We start from the raw sequence: 13,312 nt of genomic DNA, 5'->3' as shown, positions 1-13,312 counted from the left end.
GAATGGGTCCATCAGGGATGGTTAGAGATAACTGTTTATGTGACTATAATCCTCAGTAATAGACTTGCCATTGTCATGGTCTTTCGAAACTTTTTACCACTCACAAGGCCTGCAGCAGAGTACAGAAATGGGATGCCTGCTTCCGAAGCCAGTTTTGAAAGAGGAATAGTTACAGAGTGGTAGGAGATGGAATGAGAGATGTTCTAACATTTTCAAGAGCCCTTTTTTGTGTGTGAGAGGAAGTCTTCCATTAATGACAATAGCTGTGTGTGTGAGTGTGTGAGTGTGTGTGTTAGCAGAAGCACTGTCTTTGCTAGCAAACAGGCCTGGCCCCAGGCAAGACTTATTCTAACTCCTTCTTTAATCCATTTCTGACAGCTTTGATCTAGCCCAAAGGAACATTCTACATAATTCCTAGCTAAATCCTATTCTTCTCTAATACAAAATAAATTAATTCCCAGAATGACTGCCTTAACTTGTTTCAACCCATCCATCGAAAGACTCTAAAAACCCAGAAAACAAATTAAGGAGCAGCAAATTTCAAAGAATGGAGAGAAATGAGTAAGGGCAGTCAGTACAACCTGAAGATAAATAAGTCAAATGTTTGTGGGCAAATACTGTTTGCCTAGGACTAGACAAAATTCTGGTGAAGTACAACACAAACCTGCCCCCCAGAGGAAGCTCGGGTAGGAGTGTAGAAAACAATAAATAAATAAAAACGGGGTCAAAGGACAAGCGACTGGATATAGACTCACATCTGACCAAGAGTTTGTTCTTATGGAAGAAGAAGACATTGTGAAAGAAAGAAAATCCTTTTCAAAAATGTTGCATCTATTTTGAAATACTCCAACCATTCTGGTGTTAGTGTTACGTAAGTTAATTCTTCAAGAAATCACCTGGATGGATCCCTTTTGGAACCTACTACTATGAAATCCTATCGTATTCATTGAAATCTCAAATGATTAGCTCCTAATATTCTGGGAAGCACACTTCCGCGTGCCAGCTACACCAGCTTCCTGGGGCGCCCGTACACTGGGCAAATGGGGGAACTCGGAGTGTCTACAAAAACTCTGAAGTGTGGCTGGTTCCACCACTCCTGCTTCCCGGCTTCGTCTGCCTTACCGTAGCTGCAGATGCCTTTTTCCTGCCTTACTTTTTCTCTTCCTGCTCCTCTTTCCTGTGCCTTTCTGACCTAGCACTTACATCTGCCTGTGGTCCCCAGTCAGGGCCTGTGGGCCATCAGAATGACTCAGGGTTCCTTAAGTTCCTCCCTATTGACATTTGGGGCTGGACAATCCTTTGTTGTAGGGACTGTCTGGTGCAGGGTAAGATGTTTAGCAGCATCCCAGGCCTCTACTGACCAGATTTTAGTAGTGCCTCCTCCCCTCATGGTGATATACAAAACCGTCCAAATTGCTAAACCCCCCATGTGAGGGGCAAAATCTCTCCCAGATGAGAATTGCTAAAACTGCTGAATCTGCTTCTCTCCTTGGTCACTTATGACTTGCTATTAACAAGAAACAGAATGAAGTCCAAGGAGGAAGCAGAGAAATTAGCTCCCAAAGCACCTTTCTTGAATAGGCAGGCAGAGTCCAATTTCTCTATAAATACTAGTTTATCTGCCAAGCTCAAAAACACCCCGAGTCTGTAAGCACAGTGCATTTTGCTTGTCTAAATTAGTGGTTACAGGTTACAAGAGATGCCATTAGGATGGAAGGGCTTTTGTATTTTGACCTCAGAGATGGTGTAGGCAGGCATTCTCAGCAGCCTATAAATACCCAACATGCGCTTGTATAACCCGTCATGCCTTGTGAGGTTAATCCAAGGTGACATTTTTGAGCCTCAGTGCTTTGTTGGCAATTCGCTCTGAATTTGGGAGAGGACGCAACTACAGCAGTGGAATGCTCAGAGCGCTAGAAGCTGCCACATGGCCCACTAATAAGGTGCCGTGGGCCTTCGTTCACCTTTCTGAATGCTGGTTTTCTCTTGATTTCTTTCTGGCCTTAGAAGATGGGCAGCTAAACTCCCAACTGTGAGTTAGACAGGAATTTCCCAAGTTTTTAAAGTTACCAGCATTCATTCATTCTATTACTGTTAGTTCTCCAAACAAGCATATTCAGTGCCATCTCATATACAAGCAAGTTCATTGAAAAGCACTTTAGGGATTTTGTGGTTCATGTTTCAGACAGGCTTCTCCTACGTGACCCCCTAACTCCCACCGAGACAGACTAGAGGTTCTGACATTATTATGGGTTTCTGCATTAGGAAACAAAAGACTTAGTATGAAATTTCCTGCCAGTTGGTTTTGGCGCTTTCTACATAAAATAGCACCTCTCACCCATGCGTTTGATATGCGTCCTCAGAAAAACAGAGAAATCAATCCGCATCAGCCCCACTTCTCAGCAGTACTGGACGTATTTCATTACTTCTTCCTTCTTGGACACACGTTTTCCTCTTGCCTTTCATGATCCCACCCTCTCCCTGATTGGCAGCTTCCTGCTGCCCGTCAGTTGCCACGACTCTCCTTGACTGACTGCTCTCTTAGACTTGCCCTCTTCTTTCTGAAACTCTCCCTGGGGGAATCTCCCCCTGCCTCGGGGTTCTGAGCACCATCCAGTTCCTAACTCTCACATTTCTATCTCTGGTCCTGAACGTATCGATGAGCTTTAACACTCATGCCCCCGGCTTTCTACACACGGGCCTAACAGGCATCTCAAAACAAGTGCAGCTAAACAGCGTTCTGCTCACCGTCCCTCCAACTCCTTCCTCCTCCTGTCTCCCCGAGATCCCAGCCAGATGCACGTGGTTATATCCCCCCAACTCCTTGATCCCCTCAGTTCTCCTTTGCTCTGCTCAGGAAATTTCCTCACTGCCCTCCTTCTCCTCTGGCCACGTTAACTGAAATTCAGTCCCTCTTAGTCAAGCTTCTTCTATAATGAGCAGACCCAGGTCTTCCTAGATCTCTTTTACTCCAGCCTTCCGTGTATGCCCAAGGGTTGTGCTTTTTATGGCTCTGCAAGGAGGGGTATGAGGCAAAGCCTGACACTCAATGTTGATCGTGCACTGGCGATGCCATGGGGTCAGTGCACAAAACCTTTGGAAGTGACATTGACGAGGCAGCAGTCTTGACACCAGAGTTGGACCTGACGACACGTAAACAAAAGAGACTGCGCAACTTTATACGGTCAGACAAATACCATTCATCCTTCTGCATGTTTCTATGATGGAATCATGAGTGGAACAGATGTCCTTAGCACATTATAGGGTCTCAGGCATCCTCTGATCTCTGCGGATATGCACACACGTGGCAGGAAGCAGCATGGCACAAAAGAGCCCCAGATCCGAACTCTCACACCAGAATGACAGCAAAGAAGCCAGGATAATAAGGAGGTGCATTGGTGTCATAAAAACAAGTTAGGATAAATGTCTGAAATACGTATGTGGATAAAATTGCAAAGGTTCAAAACATTCATGAATAAAAAAATGCAGTCTTTAAAAAAAACCCCACCAGACTTAAAATCTCAGAGCTACCACAGTGTCAGTTTTATAAAGTGGAGATCAGCAGCTGCCTTTAAAAGCACGACCGTTTTTAAAATAAAATTACCCCCAGATGGTGACTCTGGGCGAGTAGGCAAATAATGGATGTGAGGAACCTTGTTCTCTATCTAAAAAAATGAAGTGGAAACTTGCCTTTAATGACTGGTTTTAAAAAAAAAACAGTCTCAGAAATAGAGTTTATTTTCCCAATAAAAACACACCCTGAGTGAATTCTCCTTTCTACTGCAGCCCGATGGAAGCAAGGACTCTGGAAGAGTGGGGTGCTTTGAGAAACAAACACACACATAAACAAACAAGAATGCCAAGCCCGTTCCTGTCATCCAGTCTCAGGATAGTTAGGCTGCTGTGGCTGAGGGTACAAGGTATCTATTTTCTGGGGAAGAAAGCTTCCTAGAAGCTATAGGTATAGGGTAATAAGAATGGTTATTATTTTTTTTTGCCCTGGCTGGTGTAGCTCAGTGCATTGAGCACAGGCCTGTAAATGAAAGGATCGCGGTTCGATTCCCAGTCAGGGTACATGCCTGGGTTGCAGGCCAGTTCCCAGCAGGGGATGCACAAGAGGCAACCGTACATTGATATTTCTCTCCTTCTCTCCTCCCCTTCCCCTCTGAAGATAAATAAATAAAATCTTTTAAAAAAAGAATGGTTGTGTTTGTTGTTTATGCAAAAGGATGCTAAAACGCAAAGTTTCAGCAACAGCAAAACAGACACCAAAACCTAAAGCAAGGTGCTAATCCAGGATTTACAAATTTACAAATGTACATACCTTCACACCCCTCATCCACATGGGGGTAGAAAATTCTCTATGAGAAGATTGGTTTGAGGGAGTCACTGACACGCTTGGATACCTCCCGGCAAGTAAGGGGACTGCTGGGCTTCTCGGAGAGCAGCACGTGTGCCCTAGGAGTTCGGGGTGACGCTGTGTGCTGGTATCTGAATCATGCCTGAGAAATCTAACATGGAATGGCTGGTTGGGCCTGTGCCACACAGCAGAGGTGGGAAAGGGGGGAATAAGCTGCGCCCCCAAAGACTAATGGAGCAAAGGATATCTGAGCATTCCACTGTGGACTGGACGTGGCTCACTCAAAAGAGGCAGGCTGGGTTGACTGAATCCTGCCCGAAAGACCAAAATAGGCTAATTTCAGACTGCATTTCAGAATGTGGTATGGTGGTTGTAGAAAGCAGAGAATTCACTTTCCTGGAGGTGGGGGTGGGGTGGGGTGGGGAAACATATAGCCCTGGTTGCTAATGGTGGTCATTTGGGCCAGGGAAACATCTCACCCAGAGGTGAAATTGAGAGAAAAGGAGAACAGAGCAAAAAGACCAGCAGAAACACGGAGCAGGAAGCATGGCCCCGTGGTAAGCAGAACCCGCCCTTGATCTGAGCTCTTTGCTGAAGAGAACCAAGAGACTCGCCCTGTCAAGTTAGACTGAGTTGAGTTTTCTAGCACTGGGCACTAAAACCACTTCCCTATATATATAGTCTTTTCTAGATGATCTGGGAGAAAATCCACAAACTTTGTGCTAGACTAGGACTGTCCAAACCTCCCCCCCCCGCCCCACCGAAAATGCATAAGAATCAGAATGCCAACTTCACTAGGTTCTTAGAGTAAAGTCTCTCTCTTTCTCTAGGGAAAATGTGGACTCTGATCCAACTGAGACACTAATGGAAAGATGAACTTTTTTTGGCTGCAAGGTAAGAAACAGGGAGAGTCAATTATGTGTTACCTGGTAATGAACTCTGTGGAAGCCAGAAGAAACTGACTGCAGGTCCTAATGAGAAAATGGAAAAACGTTATATATATATATTGCTTCATCCATACCGTAAGATTAGCTTGAACAGACTCTATCCCCTAAACTCTCAATTTATTATTAAAGTCATCTGGAAAGTATCTAACTCCCCAAATTCATCAAGGTTAAACAAAGAAGATAATGCCAAAAAGCATAACAGCACACCACGTTGAAATGAAAGAAGAAAGGCCATTTAGCTATTGAAACTTATAAATTTTAAATAGTGTTTAGAGGTGAATGATAGATTATAATTTCAAGGACAAAGAAGACAAAAGTAAAAGACAGGCAATTTTGTTCTAATAAATGGGGGGGGGGTCATGTTTAATTTGTAACTGATCTTTTGGCTTGTGAGGAAAGCTTCCAATGTCCCTGTAAGCACTCAGAAAGGATTTATTTATCTTAGAGCAAATGCATACTGTCCTGGTAATTGTGTTCATACTGATAAGTTGCTTGGCAAACTCCGGTTTTCACGGACTACAAAGAGTAAATAACCTGGCGCCTCTGCCTTATCACAATGGGCAAATTACCCAGGTTGACATTAATGAGGTTTTACTGTCAGATTCTGAGAGCTAGGCCCCTTTTATAAAGTTTTATAACTAAATGGTCAGTATTGTCATGTCCTGCAGGCTTCCTCGTTAACAAGTACAGGGCTCCTATTGACAAATGTCAGCAATCCTGGGCAACTTTGTCCTCATACCTGTTTCCCATGAGGATTTGTCAAGTTCCTCTCTGAGCCCAAGTTAGTTTTAAAATTTCACATCACTGAGTTCACTATTTCCTTTTTTTTTTGACTCTCACTTCCAGTTGCATATTGGTGTGATAAGCATGTCAATAAGTTGGTTTTCATCAGTTATATGTTTTGCTACTATGAAATCTTCAGTTACCCGAATGTTAACAGAAAAAAATATTGGTAGCAATTATAATTAATTTTCCATTGCAGATTGAGTGAGGTTCCACAATAAAATACAAATGTTATTTTTAAAAGTGCCGTAGAAATACTGCCCTAGAAATATTAATTTTGACCTGGATCGCATGCTAAAAAGTTCACAAATTTTAGCGTGATATAGTTATCCTTGGTAAAAGTAGCCAAATGAAGCCACGAGGATAAAACTTGTTGACTTTTCTTCTCTCACCCATACCAATATTCAAAATTTAGCATTTACGCCAAAATATTTTGCATTCATAACTTATCTGCAGTTAACAATGCTGAAAAGTCAATAATTTTCACTTTATGCCTCCCACCTAAATATATTTCAACAGAAGTCAACATCTAATGTTCAAAGCTAAGCTACGACTGGTGAGGATTTTAAACACTACCTATCTGCTTTATTTGTGACATTTGCTGATGTATATATGATGTGTCATCTACAAAAGAGTCACTCGTTTTGTCAAAATCACCCAATAGCTTCAAAAACACAAATGCCTAGACCAGATCCAAAGTAAAGTGACTCTAATGTACATTTTTCATCAAGTAAACAACGATAAAGAACTGGCTATTTATGCTTTTTCTATTTGTAAAATAAAGAAAGGGACCACCCCCCCCCACCCTCAAAACTNACAACGATAAAGAACTGGCTATTTATGCTTTTTCTATTTGTAAAATAAAGAAAGGGACCACCCCCCCCCCCACCCTCAAAACTTTATAAAAGCAACTGATGATCCCTGAAACGAGGGGGTTGGATCTCCTGGCTTGGCTGGTGCAGTTCAAATTCATGGGCAGATCACGTCTGAGATTCCTGCCCCTCTCTTTTCTCTATGGTAAAATCAGATTGAGAGAAAAACAGATTATTCCTTTGTGCTCTGACACAAGTTCCCATGAAATACAGAAAGTTTCTCTTTCCTGTGCAATGTACGTTTTTTTAAAAAAGAATCTAGCTGACAGAAATACACACCAGATACAAAACATTCAATAACACCACACCTGTTTTCTTTTGTTATTTATTAGTGCCTTCTGAAAATGTGGAGAGCTGAAAAGCTACAGGCATGTAGTCTGGTAAGAAGACAAGAAGCTCCAAGCTGCAGTTATGGCTCACACTAGAACTGGCATCACGCTGTACTTAACCCAAAGGCTCTTTACTCATTGCCACCACCTGAGTAGGGAAACCAGTGGTGGGTGGCAGAGAGTGATGTGCTGTGTGATTGAAAGACAAGGCTGCCACATTTCATTTCCTCTCGAAATGTATCACTTTCGAAGCAAATAAAGATGGTTGGCAATTGCTTACAAAAATTAAAAAATGAGCAAAGGATGCAATTGGCTATAGACACTCACCTCCTGTAGGCGATCTATGTACATACGGCAAGTCTCCAAATCACAGTCCCCACGCACAACGAGAATGCCCAGGGGGATGGCTAAGGGAGAAGAAAAGAGAAAAAGCTAAAATAAAATATTTGATTTTTCTAGATTGGCATAAATGTGTTTCTGAGGGTTAAAAAAATCTCAAAAAATATTTTTCGTTTGGATAGTTCACTCCAAAATTCTCCCGACACCTCCCTTCTCAACTCAGTCTTTGTGTTCCTGAAGTTGTCACTGTTTCCTTGCACTCCACACTGCCCCTTGCCACCTGGCCAGCCTTCCTTTCCTTCTCTCTGTGGCTCTGCATTGGCAGGATCGGCAGGCTGCTCACAGCATTGATAATTTACGCCTGCATTTGCAAAGAGCCAATGCACCAGAGAGGAATGAAAAAATATTGATTCTGACACTTACCCCTTTGCGGTCAGTACGGGGTTTCATTCTGCCAGTTTGCCACAACTGTCTATCTGAGAGACCCAACTGCTCAAGGGACCACTGCTACCTGGTGGCCAGCAGCGGAACTAGATAAGAAGTAGATAGGCACAAAACCTTGAAAGAAAGAAAGAGCTGGAGGGTGTGGTGGGGGGGGAAGGAAAAAGCTTCTAGAAGGTTCACAGCTTCAAAATCCAACTGACTTGAAAGATGGTCGCTGTACACGTGGTTGTAGCAAGGCTGCCAAAAACAATAAGGCGAAGCCATTAAGTGCCTTAAACACTCTATTCAGGTGATGACAAAAGCCACACAATGGTCTTATTGGACAGAATCTCTTATTTCAGAAATAACCATAAGATGCCTGATACACTACAAAAGTTTCTTCTTCCCCAAACTTCAAAATGCATATGTGCATATTTCTGATTTTAAAACTACAATTACACGATTAAATCCATGATTTAATGAACACAATCTCAAAATCTTGGATTAACCAGCTAAAGACCAGCCAGCAGGTGATATGACAGTGGTATTCGCTAAAGGTTTTTAAAAAAACTTTCACTCCCTGAATTTATTTTTCAAACCTAATCACCAGTAAAAGAGTCTGAAAATGCTCTAAAGTTAATAATACAGAGAACAAAATACACTTAAAGTGCATGGAACTATCTCAGGGAACTCACCAAGCAGCAGAGGAGGCATACACACGAACAGAGGAATAGGAATACTGTAATGTAGGCTACAGTACGTGTATAAGCTTAGTCATTTGAAAGCTATAGGAGTCAGGGACTGATTCTTGCCTGAAAGTCAGATTTTAGGCTTTTTGAAGATACAAAACCACATCAGCTCTTTCGGTTAGAGGAACAAGAATGATCTAGAGAAAAACAAATCGTTTGTTTCTCAATATTACCTTCTAGATTGGTTTCCACTAAAGAGATCGATACTTCCTCCCCCGTTCTGTTAAGTCCCCAAAGTCTTATACACATAAAGTTCAAAAGCATCCATCATCTTCAAACTATGTGAGCCTGAGGATGAGTGAGGGCTTACATTCACCAGGAATAAGACCTGTTTGCCTTTACGGCCCTAATGTCTGGTGGAGAAGTGGTAGATATTCAATAAAAGCTTTAAAAAAAAAAGGGAGGAAGAGAGGCTTAGGACCTGTGCCAGAGTGAAAGACAAAGTATATATTCGAGGGCTGAGAAAATTCTGCAGGGCAGGAAAAAAGCAAAGGTTTGGGCTGGAGCTTGCCTTTGCCCATTTAGCCAGTAAGCAAAAAGGCGCGGGAGCCTACAACCATCACATGTTTGAGCAATAATAATCTGGAAAATGCTTTTTCTCTTTTAAAAAAATATAAACAGAGATACTGAAAAAAGTCTTCAGGACGGTAATTCCCATGCATCTTTGAAAGAAATGGAAAGGAAATTCCATAAGGAGATCCCTTACAGTACCAATGAAAGTAACCATCTTCAGCTAGGCTACTAAAGAGACCCAAATAAGGCGATCCACTGAGGTAAGAGAAGTATAAGGATTTCTAGTATTTGAGGAGTGAACAAGGAAGGCTAGAATGTTGACCTGGAACGTAAGCCAAGGGCTGCGGAAACAGGACAAAAAGATAATTAACATGAGAGCCCAGGTTAGAATGTTGCTTAGTAGTATGTCCTCTTAATTTCCAATGCGAAAATGGAAATAATAAAATACAATCAACATTTAACTATTTATCTAAATTGAGACATTTTATAGAATTACTGGAATCCTGTCAACACCTCTGATTTCCTTCTATTATCAATGCTTGGAGTTTAGTCTGGTCGTAAATTCAAGGTACTAGGTAGCAGAGACTTTAAACTACGATTACAGAGTGGATGGATATTCTAGACCTGGAATCAGGAAGGAAAGGCTGGGAGAAAGTTTTCAAAGGTGTGCCATTTGTTTCTAGTAGGAGGATAAATTCAGCAACTTTGCCTGTTCTTTAAGAAGCTTATTAAGAGAAGCAATGCTTCTATTAGCTGTCAGTTGGAATGGAAAAAAAAAAAGAAAAACGCATCTTCTACTACAACTTCAAAGCATGGTTACTGTTCAATTTGTCCAGTGTGTGGTACCAAGGGTTTACCACCATTCTCTCTTGGATTCAAATTCCAGCACTGATCTGGCCTTTTGAATTACTCACAACAGGTATTTAGTCTCGCAAGTTACTCAGTCCCTCGGATCCTTCAGTTGAAGACTACGGTATTCAGAATAGGCATTTTCTAAGATTTTGTAAATATTAAATGCAACGCTGTATTTCGAAATGAATCACCGAAACATAGAAGTTACTTCTCCTTCACTCCCTTGACTCTCTCTGTGCATCTTCAGCGAGAAAAGGATTAATCAGTTCATCTATATTATAAGGATTAGCTGGTAATACTTCCATAAGTTATATCTCTGTATACTTAAAAGTAATTTCTACTTTTCTGCAAAAACAACTGTAATATAAAAATACCGTAATTTGACACTTCCATTCGGTGCTTTTCCTGGTAAAGAGAAACTTGTGGACATTTGCCACCTTCCTCTTACATGACGGACAACCGACTGCCAAACTTCACAGAAGTTTCCTTCATCTGAACCAGAGGCAGTGAGAGTGCTTATCACCAGAGCGTCGGCTTTACTATCCCTGACCTTTTTCATTGTATTTTTCCCATTAGCATTTATCCCCCTCCTTCCACCTCCACCCATCCCCCTTGTCCCCAGCAACCACCGCACTGCTGTCCGTGTCCACGATGAGTTCTTATTCTTTTTTGCTTGATCCCTCCACCCCCTCGCACCATGCCCCAGAGCCGTCAGCCCGCTCCCTCTGAGTCTATCTCCATTTTGCTTGTTCAGTTTGTTCATTAGATTCCACGTATGAGTGACTCCTGATGACTCATCTCATTTTGGCTTTAGAGGTTTTCACTTGACTCCAATAAGCATCAGTTGATGCTCAACCTACATAATGAAACTCTCATCACCAAGATCAAATGGAATTTACAAGTCCTAACAAGCAATAAAGAACGAGCTGGTTTCTAGAGAAAGGGGACAGATTTAACACATACTTCTCTCTCATCGGAAATGCTCCTAAATTATAGTCAATGGATTTTAAAAGAGGTAAACCAATAAAAAAGAGGAGAAACTAGTAACAAATGATGTAGATGAAAACTTGACCTAGAGTCCCGATAGATGGAGTTAAATTCTGAACCATGGAAGGGAACGGTTGAGAACCAATACAATTTATACCATGAAACCCACCGAAGACTTGCAAAATGGCAGCACAGGTGCCTCAGGAACTGGGGATAAAGGGGCAGCCAGAGTAAGGACCACGGGATGTTGGGTCACTGGGTACCACGATGCAGTCTTGCAGGTGCAGTTACTTTATAGAAAATGGGGATTAACTGACCTTCTGCGAAACGTATAGATTCCCAGCTTTCTCCCATCACTGGGCTCTCCAAAAGCTGGTGGCCAGAGAAAATATTATTCCATTAAATATATACATTACTATATTTTTAAAATATAAAAAATGTGAAGTAGAAGGAAGAGCACCAGGTACAGACCCAAAAAAATCCTTGGAAAAAAATTGGATAGAATAGAGTTTAATAGAAAGGTTAGAAGATGAAGTTCAGGTAACCTTCACACAAGCAGAGGAAAAATGAAAAGAGGCATAAAACAGGAAAGAAAAGCTAGGAAAAATGTAAAAACTGGTCCAGGTGATCCAACATTTAAATACTAGGTATTCTAAAAAACAGAGGAAATACAGAAGAGCAATTATCAGAAAGATGTCTTAGAATAAAAGGAAAGAATAAAAATTATGTCTTAGAACTGAAGAATATTAGTTTCCAAATTGATAGGGCCCAACAAGGGCCCAGGGCAACAACAAGATGTTTTATTTGACAGTAGGTAGAAAATAGATAGGGGGGGGGAGGGCAAGAATAGTGGGGGAAATATAGAAAGATNTAAAGAACTTGAGACATGTGGTTATAAACTAAGGGGGGGGGGAGAATGGTGGGGAGGGGGTGTGCAGGTGGAGGGGAATGAAGGGGGGAATAGAACAACTGTAATAAAAATATATATACATATATATATAATTATATATATATATATATATATATATATATATATATATACGATGTTTTATTTTGAAATTTAAGAACACCAAGGACGGTACACAAAGGATTAGGGGTTCTCAATGGTGACTAAACTCCCAGGGAGGCAATGGAACCCTGCCTTCGGAAACCTAAGACTCTGACACATAATCCAAACTAACAAGTTCAAGGACGGACTAGAGGACACATCCATTCTCAACAAGCTACTGCGGTATTTTCCCCCCCAAAAGCTGAGTTTGGAGCAAGAAGGAGGAATGCATGGGAAATAACAAATGAGAATCAATGACAAAGTGGCGCAGAAAAGTCACCGAGTGACAAAGGAAACCCCCAAGGGGATGGGGCTAGAAGATCCTAGGTTGGAGATGTATTGGGCTACCAAACAATACATACCGGAGCACTGTGACTCAAGAGACGGATGTTAGAGTCTCGTAATCCCTGGAGAGTTATTTTTTAGCCCAAGGATAGAAGGCCCAGGCAAATCTGAACCAGTTTCTTACATATATAACAGCACTGTATCACCCAGAGAGGTGCTCCGCCTTAACCCGTTCTTGAGAGCAAGAGTTAGGCGAAGGTGAGGCAGAATTCAGAGTCCATGCTCTCTAACAGTATTTCCACTTGACAGTTAGAACCCACTTACACCTTCCCAATGCTTCCCAGAATTCAATCATGACACTGCCTGTTAATCCTCTTAGAATGGACTTGCATGTGCTCTCAGGGAAGCTGAAGCCAGGTAAAGATTGAGATTCTTCTCAGTTCCCTAGGGGGCCTTCATCTAAAAACAAAAGCATCATCTGTTCTCTACACAGGGAAGGATTGCTAAACCTCTTTCAATACCACTCGCTATCTGGGTTAGAGATTCTTACATTGTTAGCAAATACGTATCTACCAAGAGAACAGGCAAACACAAAAATAAGTATACTGGTTGTCTTGGTAGGAGAGGGGTGGGGGGAAGTACTTATTCTGTTTCTTAACATGGGTGGCTAGTATACATATACATGGACATATGTAGATGTGTGTGTATATGAATAAACAATATAATGAGCTGAACAAGTATTTGTATATGTGGATGCATGCATGGGTAGATGGATGGCTGGATGAAGGGATGGATGGATAAATAGACAGATAGATAAATAGATAG

General features: G+C 41.7%; 1 protein-coding gene across 5 annotated transcripts in view; it reads right to left on the bottom strand.

Moving 5' to 3' along the window:
• LOC118989104 (diacylglycerol kinase iota) overlaps nucleotides 1–13,312 on the bottom strand; it is a 315,926-nt gene that overhangs the window by 78,116 nt on the left and 224,498 nt on the right. For all 5 annotated transcript variants that reach the window (XM_037049123.1, XM_037049127.1, XM_037049124.1 and 2 more), the window contains exons 22-23: nucleotides 7,619–7,698; nucleotides 5,287–5,331 (exon numbers count right to left, since the gene is read on the bottom strand). In XM_037049123.1, the coding sequence (XP_036905018.1) occupies nucleotides 5,287–5,331; nucleotides 7,619–7,698 (125 nt within the window). The remainder of the gene's footprint in view (nucleotides 1–5,286; nucleotides 5,332–7,618; nucleotides 7,699–13,312) is intronic.

Source organism: Sturnira hondurensis, unplaced genomic scaffold (assembly GCF_014824575.4).
Source record: "Sturnira hondurensis isolate 20B ecotype Veracruz unplaced genomic scaffold, ASM1482457v3 Scaffold0006437, whole genome shotgun sequence".
Lineage (NCBI taxonomy): Eukaryota > Metazoa > Chordata > Mammalia > Chiroptera > Phyllostomidae > Sturnira > Sturnira hondurensis.
This window is presented reverse-complemented; position numbering and strand designations above follow the sequence as displayed.